The sequence below is a fragment of the Microtus ochrogaster genome, chromosome 6 (assembly GCF_000317375.1).
Source record: "Microtus ochrogaster isolate Prairie Vole_2 chromosome 6, MicOch1.0, whole genome shotgun sequence".
In the NCBI taxonomy this organism is placed as follows: Eukaryota; Metazoa; Chordata; class Mammalia; order Rodentia; family Cricetidae; genus Microtus; species Microtus ochrogaster.
The window spans coordinates 62,588,220-62,602,900 of record NC_022013.1 but is presented as its reverse complement, the minus strand read 5'-3'; the positions used below and the strand labels follow the sequence as shown (position 1 = coordinate 62,602,900).

Below are 14,681 nucleotides of genomic sequence, written 5' to 3'. Positions count from 1 at the left end.
TTTTTTTTTTTCTTTCTGTTGTTGTTTTGCTTTTATTTTATGTGACTGGTGTTTTGCCTGCATGTATGTCTGTGTGAGAGTGCTGGATTCCCTATAGCTGGAGTCACAGACAGCTGTGAGCTGCCATGTGATTGCCGGGAGTTGAACCTGGGTCCTTTGGAAGAGCAGTCAGTGCTCTTAACTGCTGAGCCATCCCTCTAGTCCTTTTGTCAAATTCTTAATGAGGTTGTTTTCTGTGCTGACAAGTTATTTTGTATGTCTCGTTTTCCTCATTAAAATGATATCTTTTGGGTCAAGACCATGGGCACGTTCCATCTGTTGTTGCTTTCATCAGATCAAAGACTCAAAGAATGTGTTTTTGGAAAATCGTGCCCGAAAAGTAGAGTGTAGGTGAAGGTTGAAGTAACATCGGTGTGGTTACCGGAGCCCCTCAGGAGCCCTCTTGTGTGTGTGTGGCCATCTCCACAGTGGCTCACACCAAGTGACAGAAGATACTAGTTACGCTGCCTTTGGAACCTGAAGCCGTGCAATGTCGGACAAGCTTTAAAAACCCCGGTGGCTTTCCCCAGCTTCCCTTGGGTGGTGTGAAATGCTCTGCATTAATATTTGTATGTTTTATCATTTAAAATCTTGTTAAGACACAACATGATTGTAATGATAATCGTTGTTGAATTGATGTGATTTGTACCTTCTCCAGCACACTAGGCCCAGTATATATATTTGTTCAATAGTTATAATTTGTTTTAGAAGGAAAACCATCTAACTGGCCTAAAACTAAAAATAGCTGTCTCTCTCTCTCTTCTTTAAAACAATAGCCTGTGACCTGTTGTTACAACCTGACAACATGGCCTGTAAGCCCTGTAAGTACAACTTTCTGTTACGTCTCCAAGTGTTGCCCCATTATGGTGTTGGGACATTAGGGTGCTTATTGGGTCCTTTCTCCCCCCAGTCTGGAAGCCTCGAAATCTGAATATCACCCAGCATGGCTCAGATGTGCAAGTGTCCTTTGACCACGCGCCACATAACTTTGGCTTCCGTGGCTTCTACCTTCACTATAAGCTCAAGCACGAAGGCCCCTTCCGGCGGAGGACGTGCAAGCAGGTAAGGAACACGCGTGTTTCAAAGTGATGTTTGGTGGCTGGGGTAGGTGTCAAGCTCCCAGGGTCAGCGGGTATTCGAGATTGTTTGCCACTGGGGCTGTCTCTAGCCGACTTACCACTGCCCTTGGTTAGCCCCACTTTGACTGTTTTGGGGTGTCACAGAAGCAAGGGGTCGAAAGCATAGATCTTTCTAGTTTACATTATATTTTAAGCATCTACCAGGTGTGTGTGGCGATCCCAGAGTTTTCTGCTCTTCGGATCCTGACTGCTTCCTTCTATTCCTCCTATTCATCCTTTGTAGATGGAAAACCTGGGGCTCAGGGAGGTCACCTGATTACTGATAATCTTACCTCTAAGGAAGTGGGAAACAGATCTTGAGCCAAGTCACTAGCAGATTAAGGCCCCTTGGTTGGTTGTTTTTGTTTGTGCAAACCAGTGGCAAATCTCCTTCAGCTTTGGGAAGAAGAGGCCTGAGGCCTTTTCTAGATGGGAGCATTTGAACTGCTGTTTGCTTCTTTGTAGGACCAGAATTCAGAGACAAGCAGCTGCCTCCTCCAGAATGTCTCTCCAGGGGGTTACGTCATTGAGGTCTGTATAGCCATGGATGCCCTGTTGTTACTCCGTAGGAAGCAGTTCCCATAAACTTTTGAGTCTTTTGCTTGTTTATTTAAGACCGAGTCCTATGTAGCTCAGGTTAGTCCCAAACTCCCCATGGAGCTGAGGATGACTTTGAATAAACTAACTTGTCCTGCCTCTTCCTCCTGGGATTCCAGACACTCACACTATACTCCTGGCTTTTATGCAGGCCCTGGGGGCCAGGTCTTCAAGCTTGTACAAGTACCTTTACCCATGGAGCTGTCTCCTCAGCTCCATCTTTTTAAAACTGCCGCCACTATTCTCCCTTTGTGCTCCCACTGCCTGGTGATGGAAAAATCAGTGACACCACCAGTTGATGCAGTTTGTAGACGCATGCGCTGTCACCTGAACAGCGGTAACACAGCACTTTCTGTCCTGCAGCTGGTGGATGACAACAACACAACCAGGAAGGTGGCGCATTACGCGGTCAGGCCAGGTAAGCGCTTCATCCTCCATCTGGTGTCTCACTCTCGAGAGCAGACTTCCAGTGTGTTCTGTGCTCTTCATGGTTTACAAAACAACACAGTCTCTCTCAAATCAGTCCCTCTCAAAGGATTATTCATCAAGTGAGTTTCCCTCCACATTCAGGAAGATCAAAGCGAGGCATCTGAGACTAGGCAGTTGTCCTTGGAAGAAAAGCGGTAGGAAAGGGGGTTTTCCTTAGGCATAGTTTTCATGCCCAGGTATTTACTGGCTCAACATATTCAGAACTATTGAATTCTTTCCTACGACCGTTTAAAAAAGAACTATTGGATCCTCTTATAATCACAGGAGAAGTAGTGAGGTAGTTGGGGGCCCTGGAACCTGTTGATCAGTTTATGCTTAAAAACAAAAGGGGCGGGGGGGCTAGAGAAATGGCTCAGAGGTTAAGAGCATTGCCTGCTCTTCCAAAGGTCATGAGTTCAATTCCCAGCAACCACATGGTGGCTCACAACCATCTGTAATGGGGTCTGGTGCCCTCTTCTGGCCTGCAGACATACACATAGACAGAATATTGTACACATAATAAATAAATAAATATTTAAATAAATAAATATTTTTTCCCCCCCCCGAACTTGTTTTGCTGCTTAAGTTTAAAAGCTTTCTCTTTGACTCTTCCAGTGCACTCTCCCTGGGCGGGACCCATCCGAGCTGTGGCCATCACTGTGCCTCTGGTCGTCATCTCGGCGTTTGCGACGCTCTTCACCGTGATGTGCAGAAAGAAACAGCAAGGTATCCGTCTCTCTGTGCTGCGCCCTCTCCTCTCCCAGGCGGGTGCCAACTAAGATGGAGCGTGGGAAGCCCTGGTTCCTCGGGGAGGGGCTTGAGGCACCTCATTCTTTCTTGCCAGTTCCTTCAGTAGAAGTTCCCAGAATCCAGATATTTGGCTTGTCATCTCTAGGACCTGGCAATGGACAGGCATATCCTCCAGTTGTCAAACTCAGGAGGTCCGAGGTATGAGAGCAGAGTCATGTTGATAAGTTAGGTATTTCACCTGGAAAACCGTAGCTGAACCTTACGCTTACCTAGCTGTAAACTTACATAAAAGTCATGAAGATGCTCACTTTAGACTTGTGTCCTTTTAAGTTTAAGCATGGTGGCAGAAGCTTGGTATCCCAGCCACTTGGGAGGGAGGCTAAGGAGGAATTGGAGGCTGTCCTGGGTGATAACAGCGAGACCTTTTGTCAAAAGAAAAGTCATTTTGTTGTTGTTGTTGTTGTTGTTGTTGTTTGCTTTGGTACGCTGTACCTTTTTGTTATTTTTGGTACACTTTACCTTTTTAAGATTGTTGAATGCATTTATTTATTTTTTTAACTTTTTGATATACCGCTGCAGAAACTGACTCTCGTTCACAGTGCAACTTGAGGCTGGTGGAGTCGGAGACCAGAGACTCCCTAGATGGAGATGTCAGCTGTTCCTTTTGGTAAATTGACTTTTGAGATTGGATCTCATGTAACCCAGGCCAGCCTCCAACTTGCTGTGTAGCTGAGGATGGTCCTGAACTTCTGACATTTTTGCCTCTGCCTCACAAGTGCTGGGATTTCTGTTGTAGGCCCCCTGGGCCCCAGTCCAGTTGTTCATTCCTGAAGACACTGAGACCCAGGTCATGTGGAAAAGGCAAAGCTTTGTTTACAGGTGTCAACCTTGTCTTCTCTCCCAATTTAGAAAATATATATTCACATTTAGATGAAGAAAGCCCCGAGTCCTCCACATACGCTGCGGCTCTTCCCAGAGACAGGCTCCGGCCACGGCCCAAAGTCTTCCTCTGCTACTCCAGTAAAGACGGCCAGAATCACCTGAATGTGGTCCAGTGCTTCGCCCACTTCCTCCAGGATTTCTGTGGCTGTGAGGTGCGGAATCCGGTTTCTTCTCTTACCCTGGGCAGGATATGAGATCCATATTCCTCTCCAGTGCGTTCTGGAAACCTGTCTTCGCCCAGTGCCTTACTTTCCAAACCAGAGTCAGTCTGAGTTTGTTCTTTCTGATATTAGCAGTAAATGTGTCACATGACACATTCGTGCTTGAAACCCTTGAGTGACATGCACATGGTAGGACATTTTGCAAGTGCTGAAAAAGGGCACCCTGCCATGGATCATGTGACCAGACGTGAGATTGTCACCTGATAGCATGGTGAGCACCTGTAGAATCAGAGCCTCAGTGGAGCGTTAGGAGTTCTGCTGGCCGTGGAGTCCGGGGCTGCCCCTGGAAGGGGTCTTGGGGACCGGGAAGGCTGAGGTTGACTGGTGTTAGAAGGCGGTGTTTAGAGAGAATCAGGAAGTAAAAGGAGAGAGCTTCATGATTTGCCCAGTGTTTGCGTGTCTGTGCTGGTTTCTTAGCTCTCTCTTCTCCTTTCCCCTGCTTTTCCTCCTCCTGTTTCTCCCCTTCTCCTGCTCATCCTCCTCTTCCTCCTCTGCTTCCTCCTTTTCTGTTTTTTGTTTTTTTGTTTTTTTTTCCTCACTATGTAGCTCTGGCTGTTCTGGAATTCCATGTATAGACCAGGCTGACCCCTAATTCCCAGAGATCATGACTTCTCTCTCTCTCAAGTGCTGGCATTAAAAGCTTACACCCCATACCCAGTTTTTTTTTTGTTGTTGTTGTTGTTGCTCTTTTTAGCTATTAACATGTAGCTTTTCTGTAGACAGTGATGCTTAATTTTTAGAGTATAGTCTGAAGCTACTGTGGAAGGCACACCCCATTATCGTCTGATGTTTCCTATCTCCTTTTTTTGAACTGCTAGTTGGTCCTTTCTTTGATGGGAGCGCCCTCTGGTGTTTACAAGATGCATTTACAAGCTGTTGGGATTTCCTCCTGTGGGGCTTTTGGTCTAGTGGCTGAGAAACACTGCCACTGTAGCCTGTGGCCTGACGTGTTGGGATAGCACAGGCACAAGTGGTGTGTTTGTGCCCTGTTCTTTTGTACATAGATGAAATTGCACATAAAGTTTTTTTTTTTAAATAGCTACAACATCATGTATGATAATGACTTATCATAGCGGAGTTAGTCCAGATTGTTAAACTTCCTAGTTCTTGGCCCATTTCTGACAATTTCTTGATCATCAGAACATCTCACATTGCAATTGCTCAGTCAGAGATAGAAATATATATACTAAAAAACACTTGCCGGGCTGTGGTGGCGCACGCCTTTAATCCCAGCACTTGGGAGGCAGAGGCAGGCGGATCTCTGTGAGTTCGAGACCAGCCTGGTCTACAAGAGCTAGTTCCAGGACAGGCTCCAAAACCACAGAGAAACCCTGTCTCGAACCCCCCCTAATAATAATAATTAATAATAATAATAATAATAAATACTTTATGATGAAATCAGCTCTGTGCAGAGTGTTTACAGTTTTGTAAAATATGTCACACATGATTTAACAAAATACACAGATCAAAAGACTGGTAGGATTGCTTTTGTTGCTATAGAAACAGATTTTTACTATACCCAGTTAGCTTGTGTGTGCGTGATACCAGGGGAGCATGGGATGATTCAGTAGCTTTTTCAGCAGATTGGGGCTTTCTTCTCTTGGGTGCCATTTTAGAACAGAATGAAATCCTTCCAGGATGCCCTTCCTCCGTATGGTTCATGTTTAGCTGTTAGGAACTCTTGAACTACAGGAGCAATGCTGTCAGTGACGTTGCCAAGGAAGGCTCCTTACACTATGGGATGAAAGTAGTTTGAAAGGTAAATTCCTTCGAAAGGATTAGACATGCTTGGTTTCCTTTCCTGTATCGGGGATTCCACTGCTCTCTTGGCTCTCTTAACCCAAACCCTCATGGTTCACAGGCCTTGTGGAGCTATGACACCGTAGGCTTTTCTGACACCGTAAAGAAAGGTACTTAATCCAGACAGGGTGAACCAAGAAAACCATACTACAGCGGAGGAACCGTGGGCTAACCCTGGGTCTACGGACCTGGCCACAGAAGTCCTCTGTCCTGTGGATGGCGATGGCACCAGGTCCTAGCCCCATTTCCAGCACATTCTGGGGTCATTATCCACATCTTCTTCTCAGGCCTTTTAGCCTTGTCCGCAGGATCTTTCCGCTCCTTATATCCGAAAGCCTTACTCATCAGACACACTGTTCTCTTTCCTTCTTCTTCTGAGCTCTCTGTCATGCTGTGGGTTCTATGAGGACATTCTTGGTTCCATTAGACAAGTTGCAGAAAACCCTGGCTTCTGTCTCTTCACCTATCAGGCAGCAATGCTAATGACCCACCATGTTGCCAGATGATGTCATGGGGGGCACGCATTTCAGCAAGTGTGGTGTGTGCACGCAGTGGCTAACTGCAGTGCTCCAGCTGTTCCTCTGTGCGTGTACCTGTAACCCGGAACCTGCACACATCCCTGCTAATAAAGGCTGAGGGGCAGGTGATGGGACCTCACTCACTGGGTTATCCAGTCTTCTCTCTGGGCAGTGGTCAGTGTGAACAAGCAGCGAGGTGACCTGTCCTCTTTCCAGGTGGCGCTGGACCTCTGGGAGGATTTCAGCCTCTGCAGAGAAGGGCAGAGAGAATGGGTCACTCAGAAGATCCACGAGTCCCAGTTCATCATTGTTGTATGCTCCAAAGGCATGAAGTACTTCGTGGACAAGAAGAACTACAAGCACAAAGGAGGCAGTCGAGGCGGGGGCCAAGGAGAGCTCTTCCTTGTAGCCGTGACAGCCATTGCAGAAAAGCTTCGGCAGGCCAAGCAGAGTTCATCCGCGGCACTAAGCAAGTTTATCGCTGTCTACTTTGATTACTCCTGTGAAGGTGATGTCCCCTGCGTCCTGGACCTGAGCACCAAGTACAAGCTCATGGACAACCTTCCTGAGCTGTGTTCTCATCTGCACTCAGGAGAGCACAGCCTTCAGGGGCTGAGTCAGCCAGGGCATAGCAGTAGAAGGAACTACTTCCGGAGCAAATCTGGCCGCTCCTTGTATGTTGCCATTTGCAACATGCACCAGTTTATCGATGAGGAGCCTGATTGGTTCGAGAAGCAGTTTATGCCCTTCCATCCTCCCCCTGTGTGCTACCAGGAGCCAGTCCTGGAGAAGTTTGACTCAGGTTTGGTTTTAAATGATGTCATGAGCAAATCAGGGCCGGAGAGTGACTTCTGTCTAAAAGCCGAGGCTTCTCTACTGGGGGCTACCAGGCTAGCTGACTCACACCCACACCTGGAAAGTCAGCGTGCAGGCCTGAACCAAAACACTGAGACCCAGCCCACCTGTGAGAGTGGCCCTGCCTTGCAGCCCCTGCTGCATGCAGTGAAAGCTGGCATTTCCTCGGATATGCCGCGGGACTCGGGCATATATGATTCCTCTGTACCCTCTTCAGAGTTGTCTCTGCCTCTGATGGAGGGGCTGTCCCCTGACCAGATGGAGACATCTTCTCTGACCGGGAGTGTATCTTCTTCCTCTGGTCTAGGTAAGATGCCCTGGGACTGGGCCCTTGTCCTCGTTTTGTCTGTTTGTCCATCCATTTATCTGAGCCCTCATTCTTTCTGTCTACCTATTATCTATCTGTCTGTCTGTCCGTCCATCCGTCCACCCATCCACCCGTCCATCCATCCACCCGTCCTCTTGTCAACTATTTATTGAGTTTCTGTTTGTTTGTTTTATTTTGTTTTTTTGAGACAGGGTTGCAACTCTGGCTGTCCTGAAACTCACTTTGTAAACCAGGCTGGCCCCAAACTCAGAGATCCTGAGGCCTGGGGTTGAAGGCGTGTACCACCACTATGCCTGTCTAGGGATTGGGCTCTTGATATAGGCCATACTGCCTTTGGCCACACTTTTGAATGCCATCAAAGCTTTTTCCCAATTTGGGCACCCTATTGGACAATGAAACCTAATAAGAAATAACATAATAACTCTGATAGTCTTGATTTACTCCAGGTAATGAGAATATTGGACTGTAGAAATGATGGTGGTAGTTATGGTGAGCTGCTCAGACCCCTCCACCAGTGTTACACATACATGGTATTGCCTTTAAAAAGCTGTGTTTATTTTCTGTGTGTGTACACATGGGATGGGAGTGGGGGTGAGGCACGTGCCATGGCGCAGGCATGAGATCAGAGAACACCTTGTAGTAGTAGATTCCCTCCCATTGTGTGAGTTCCACAGTGTAAACTCAGGTTCCTGGGCTGGGTGGCGTCTCCTGACTCTGAGCCATCTCACCAGCCCTGCATTGCCTTTCTGTACTCGGAAAAGACTGGATACCAAACACATGCACTGGGCAGGGTCTATGTCTTTGCTGGGACCCGCAGCATGTGCTACCCTTCTCCCAAAGCCCTGATGTAAGTTCATAAGTGCAGTATTCTCCATTGTAGCTTTACATAGCACTCCGGGTGGAGGCGGGGTCTCTTCCCCAGAGAGCCTCGGGAATCTGTGACACCTATAACTTTTTGGAGTCACACCTGCAAAACTTCGGCCCTGAAGGAAGGCTCTTCTTTCCTCTCCTAAGGTGACTGGATCTTGTTAAGGGGATGAGAGAGTTGATCTGAGCTGGTTCTGATCCTGCCTTATTGGTACAGAGCACAAGAGTGAATCCCAGCCATGTCGTGTCATGGGGATCTGGACCAGTGAAATACACTAACTGTGGCTCTGTCCTTTCTTCTCTCCTTAGGTGAGGAGGATTCCCCTACCCTCCCTTCCAAGCTCCTCGCCTCTGGGGTGTGCAAAGTAGAACATGTTTGCCACAGCTACACTGATGAACTCCAAGCAGTTGCCCCTTTGTAAGGACATGGAAGGGTCTGAGCATCGCCACTTTAACTGCTGCTTGCTCTGGTTCCCCAGCTCAACTCTGTGGTTGCGCGGCCACTTGGAGCTCAAGGTTCACACAAGGATATTCGGAGTGAAATTCAGGCCAATCCTCGATCCTTTCTGCTCCAGCCCGAGTCTCCGATTTCCCGGAAGCATATGGTGCTCTGCAAGACACTTCCTTTAGACCAGGCAGCAGCTGGCTGTGTGAGGCCGGTCCTCAGATTGGAGCCCACTCTGGGAGGCATGGGCGGGAAGCAGGTAAAGCGAAGTAGGAAGCACCAACACTTCTATTCCCCTTCGGCTACTTTGATTCAAAATGCTTTGTGGAAAAAAGCACTTTGAACATCATTCCAGCCTACACATGTCAATCAAGTACTGTCTGGGACCCGGATTGTGCTGCAAGGGAAGTTTCCATTCAGTTTCGATGTGAAACTTAACACTGTCCCGAGTGTTAAGTAAATTTTGAGTCAGAGGTCCAGACAATGGCTGAATGTCTACCCAGCCACGTTTTATGAGAAAACTTTCTCTGTATTACTGGGAAACATGGCTGACCAGGATGGAATCCCATGGAGCAGGTTGACCGTCTTGATCATCGTATGTGAAGAAGATGGCAGAACCTGGGCATCTTTCCCGGGACTAAGGAGCCATCATGTGGGGACCACAGCTGTCTGTTTGGTTTCTCTGGGATATGTTTACTGCTCTGTAGCTCGGGCGATGATGGCTGGAAATAAGGACGATTACCCAGCTGGACAATGTTATTGGAAGCTGTAGTTTGTGCTTCGGCTAGTGCTGTTGTCCTGAATGTTAGAGGTCAAAATCTACTAAATACAACAGCATGATGGTGGGAGGTGGTGGCCATTTAATCTGCTGACTTGGCTTGACTAGTGACAAACCTCCTTTGTAGAGAGCAGAAAGGAGGGGATTGTTACAAAAGTAAATGTTGTATTTTTCTGAACGACTCTTGTACAGAAGTTCTGTTTCCAAAGACAACATCTCTCTCTCCACATGCTCTTTATGAATTATGTGTGATAATGATGCAGCTGTCTCTATGGAAACCCTCATCCTTTTGCCCTGGTGCACTTGGTGTGAGCGTTCTTCTCCACTGTTATCGTCAGGGATGTTGGATGTTGGATGTTGGCAGTCTGTTTTCTCAGCGTTCTACTGGGAACTGTGAAGGGTTTTTCCATTCCTTAACCAGAGAGGATCAGCCTTAAGGAGGATCTCTAAGAAAGACCCCCAAGGTGGGGTGGACGGGAGATGAGCAGGGCTTTCCCTTCTAGCAGATTTTTAGTGGGACGGGAAGGGAAGCCTTGACTCCTACTGAGAAGAAGCGGTCTGTGTGTATTTTGGATCTGTGTGTATTTTGGATGGAAGATTCCCCCTGCTCTGTACAGGCGACTGGCAGCTGTTCTGGGTGAGCTGTGAGGCGGTCCCACCGGAACACCAGCCTCTCGGCAGAGAAGTTCATTCCATATTGTCACTGTGGATTCCAGACCAAGCAGACAGAGCTCCCAGCTCCACGGGACTCCCCTGACCAGACTCAGTCTTGGCATTCACTCTCTGAAGGAGATCAGCGGGCCTAAATTGCTAACGCATGACCATTCACTGGGAACATCTTTAGAGAGGCTTTTTTTTTTTTTTTAAACTGAGGCCAAGAAATATTTTGTACCCTACAAAGAGCCCATCTCCCCCTCCCCCATGAAACCACTTTTAGCATAGACACTCAGCTTTGGATAGAGAATGCGGGACCCCTGAGAGTGCCTAGGGGCAGCATGAGGCCTTAGGCACAGGGCTAAGCAAGGCCCAGGCGGAAAGCTCACTGCATGGATTCAGGTGAAGACACCATATGAGCCGCTTGCCTAATGTGCTAGTCTGAAAGGCCAGGATCATCAGGGGATGTTTCAGTTTGGATTTAGTGATTGGATGCTTTTATTTTGAACTACAACTATTTCTGACCAGGAGACTCAGATTCTAATGTGCCAAGTGATGAAGCTAAGGTTGCTTAACTCAGGATAAGACAGACGGTGGGCAATGAAGGGAAATTTTTGTTAGTCAGCCCCCTTTCCCTTCCATCTCATCATGATCTAGGAATGAGAATGGCCCTGCAGATGAAGGCAAAGTGTCTGTTCTGGACGGAGCTGTGGTTTTTGACTCAGAATTGTCCCATGAGGTAGAGACAGTAGGATGGAGTCAGAGGAAGGTTTGACAAGGCACAGGCTCTTTGATGCTGTGGGGAAAGAAGAGGAGGCTGGGTCTGAGCATGGGTAACGAGAGGGTGTCCATTGGAAACGAGGCCAGGGTGAGACCAGGGCACCAGGAAGCCACAGATGATGTAGTTGTTGACCTGTATCTAAGGCTGTCCCACAAGTGCATCTGATGCTGAGAAACCTCGCTACAGGGGGTGTGCTCTGAGCAGTTGGAGGCAAGTAGCAGGAACCACCTCAGTGGGCTGCCTGGATGCAGAGGCTTGGGGCGTTGGGGCACATGGGTTTTTAAAAAGAGAAGTCATCCTTGCCCAGGCCCAGGGACCAAATGGGATGTAGGCAGGTGATAGAGTATTCTGAATCAAGAAGGAGACTGCGCCTTAAAGTTATGATCTGAAGGTTTTGAATAGCAGGCAAGTGCTAACTGAAGTCAGTCCTGGGCCAGAAGCTTAACGCTGTCTTTAGTGACGATGAGGTCGCTGGAGTCAGCATTGCAGGAAGGTGTGGGTTCCAGTTCACCTGGGATTGAAGTTCAGACTTACCACATCGTAGCCACGTGATTGCTTTTGTTACTGATTTTCTTGACAACCTCTAATCGTAGGTCCTCTAACTTTTATGTAAGATGGGAAACTGTCCCCTCCAAACTACAGGGTTCCAGGTTGTGGGAGTTTTTCAGAAGGAACAGGGACACCGTCTTATTTCTGAAGGAGAAAGAAAGGGAAACATGAAATCCCTAGCTACCTCAACACAAGGGAGAACATTCTGCCTTCATTGGGAAAAGGTAGGCAATGCCAAAGTGAAGGTTTCTCGTCTTTTTCTTCTGTCTTCCTTGTTGGGAATGACTGCTCACAGTTGGCAGAGTCTGTGCTTTCTGGGGCACCAGCATACTCAGGCGTGAGGAAAGCGGCAATGACGCCCCCTCACAGGGAGACGGTAGGCCATGGTGGCAGCTGGAGCAACAGAGGCACCCTTGTCCAACCTCCAGGAGCAAGGAACATTCTAGATGAGTGTCTCCGTGCGGTGTTACCTGGTTTCCCAGTTTTCAAGAAAACCTGATAATTTCTGATTTTTAAGCTGTTACTGTCAAGCACTGGCAAGCCCAACAACCCAAGTTTAGTTCTGTGAACTCACCCTCTTCTGAAAATTGTGTTCTTTCACTTCCTCATGATGGCTGTGTCACTTACAGATACTCACAGATTGCACACGTGCGTGCATGCATGTGTGGATTGCACACATGTGCCTGTGCACGCACACGCACTAATTAAAAAATAAGTCAAACATTGGCAATTAAACTTCAGGAACTACTAAAGTGAATTCAGGACCAGCAGAGCATGTGAACGGATCTAATTTCGCAATGACTGCCAGGTTGTGACTTCTGCTTTGTAAGATGTGAAATAAACCATCTACAGTAATTACAAACGTGTGGGCCCTGGGAAAAGCTGTGGCTAGCCCTGTCCTTCAGAGAAGTTGATGCGATCCTGCCCATGTGGCCCAGGCTGCCTGTGAACTCCTGATGCCTCACTCTTGGGCAGGCACCCACAGCCTCCATATGATTCTGAATGCATTGGACATGTTTTGATTGTGTCTGTATATTTAATGTCTCGAGACAAAGACAGCTCAACTGTTGATTTTAAATTCAGATTTATACTGTCCTGCAGGCAACAGTTGCTTTTAAATCCCTGGACTTTGGGGGCCTTGTTTGTAGTTTTAGTTGTAATCATGTTTTTACGTGGGGGGCAGTTCTGAGCTTATGCCCAGATATTATTAGGAGAAACTTATTTGGGGAATACAGCAAAAACTCTCCTAGAGCGTCCCCACGCTGGGTTTTGGAATCACCCTTTTTCTGCAGCCTAGAACTCTTGGAGGTGGATATAGGAAATGGAGAGAGGCATTTCTTGTTGTTGAGATGCCAGGTGACCGTCTGGTCACCCTCATCGTAACACCACTTTTCCAGATCCAAGGGTGAATGTTAGCGAAAGAAGGCTGGCTGTAAGCGGTTAGCTCTGGTTCTGGTTTCAGAACTTGAGGGTCAGAGGAGAGAGGCTTAGATCACCCAGCACGTTCCCTCGGTCTGCTCAAGACAGCTGAGCTGTTCCAGACGCAAGGCTGTGGCTGAGAGTCTGGCTCTAAAGGGAAGGAGATTCTGTAACTCCCTGCTGATCAGATAGTCCTTGGTATGAATTTCTTGCAGAAATTCAAGCCAGCTTTCTTTTGTCTACGGTATAGAGGAGAAAGAACAGCTGGTCACCTTCCCAGTACTGAAAACCACAGTGAAGTCATCCCTGGGTGTTTCTTCAGTAGGAAATAATCCCGCCCACTGAAAGCCTTTCTCAGCTCTTGTTCTCCAGGGGCTCAACCTCCTCCCTCCCCCGTTCCTGCACTTCTCAGCCCTTCTCAGCTTCACCTCAGTGTTGCTCCCCCAACGACGCCAGTGCCTTGTTCTCATGGGTACCGTCTGACAGCCATACCTCAGTTAGGATTACAGGGAAATCTGCGGCCTGGCTGCTCTCACCACGGGATAAAAATAGCATGGCACTTTAAAAACCGGTCATATCACTGACATGCATTCAGAGGGTTATGGCCGCTGCTTCTTGTTCTCTCTGTGGTAGTCCTTGCTCCCCACAGGCGGTTGGTGCTTATTCCTGTTGTATTTAGTGTCTTCCTTTAATCTGAAGACACCTTCAGAGTGGCAGCTACCCCACACTCCAATTTTGGATTCTGTTTTTACCTATCTCTACAGTTGACCTTTGTTTTGTGTATCATATTATTGTTTAAATGATGGGCACTACAGCAGAACCTCTGGCAAGGTAAGACCTGGGGTTTGCTAAGTGCCACCTTCTCATTGCTGTTGGGGACCAATTTGCAAACCCCTTTGAATGCCTCAGGGAGGTCCTCTGGGGAATTTTGGCTATCATTTTCTTTTCCATCCTTGTTATTCACCCAGGACCACAGACACCAGAGCAGTATCTCTCAGTTGAGCAGGCATAGTGGATGCTACAGACAGAAGCAATCATTCCAACTGCACAGCTAATATTTATATCACATAGAATCCGGCAGAAAGAGTCAAGGAGCAGCCTTCCATGACTGCTGCTGGATTATACGCAACGCACTCATCTGTCATCTTAAAACATTTCTCTCCCTCTCAAAGAAGCATGTCAAGTTTGGACAGCAGTGGAAAAATTCCATACAAATATATAAAGTGTTCATTTTGAGAGTAATTTTAATTCTTGTTATCTGTTTAGAAAACAAATATTTTTGCTATCGAAGCTCCCATGTTAAGGAGGAAGGCCTGCAGGCATGGCATGGTGGTGACTGGTGCCTTTGTTTGTGTTACCCTTTAAGTTTCTTCTTTGTGGGGTTTGGCAGAGTAGTGAGCACTGACAGCCTGTGTCTGCGTGCCATATTTATACATCGGAGATATTGGTGGTGTATTTGTACAAAACTCTAAATAGATGATAGTCAGTCATGGCTGACATTTGTAAGATGTTTTTGTGCCTTAGAATTTCTGCATCAAATAAAATGTTTTGT

The 14,681-nt window shown here is 47.4% G+C and overlaps 1 protein-coding gene across 1 annotated transcript in view; it reads left to right on the top strand.

Annotated features, from left to right (window-relative positions):
* Il17rd (interleukin 17 receptor D) overlaps positions 1-14,681 on the top strand; it is a 71,245-nt gene extending 56,564 nt beyond the window's left edge. Inside the window, exons 6-13 of the mRNA XM_005348686.3 lie at positions 816-860; positions 950-1,101; positions 1,623-1,688; positions 2,118-2,172; positions 2,838-2,948; positions 3,882-4,066; positions 6,670-7,615; positions 8,813-14,681. Of these exons, the coding sequence (XP_005348743.1) occupies positions 816-860; positions 950-1,101; positions 1,623-1,688; positions 2,118-2,172; positions 2,838-2,948; positions 3,882-4,066; positions 6,670-7,615; positions 8,813-8,925 (1,673 nt within the window). The 3' untranslated portion in view covers positions 8,926-14,681. The remainder of the gene's footprint in view (positions 1-815; positions 861-949; positions 1,102-1,622; positions 1,689-2,117; positions 2,173-2,837; positions 2,949-3,881; positions 4,067-6,669; positions 7,616-8,812) is intronic.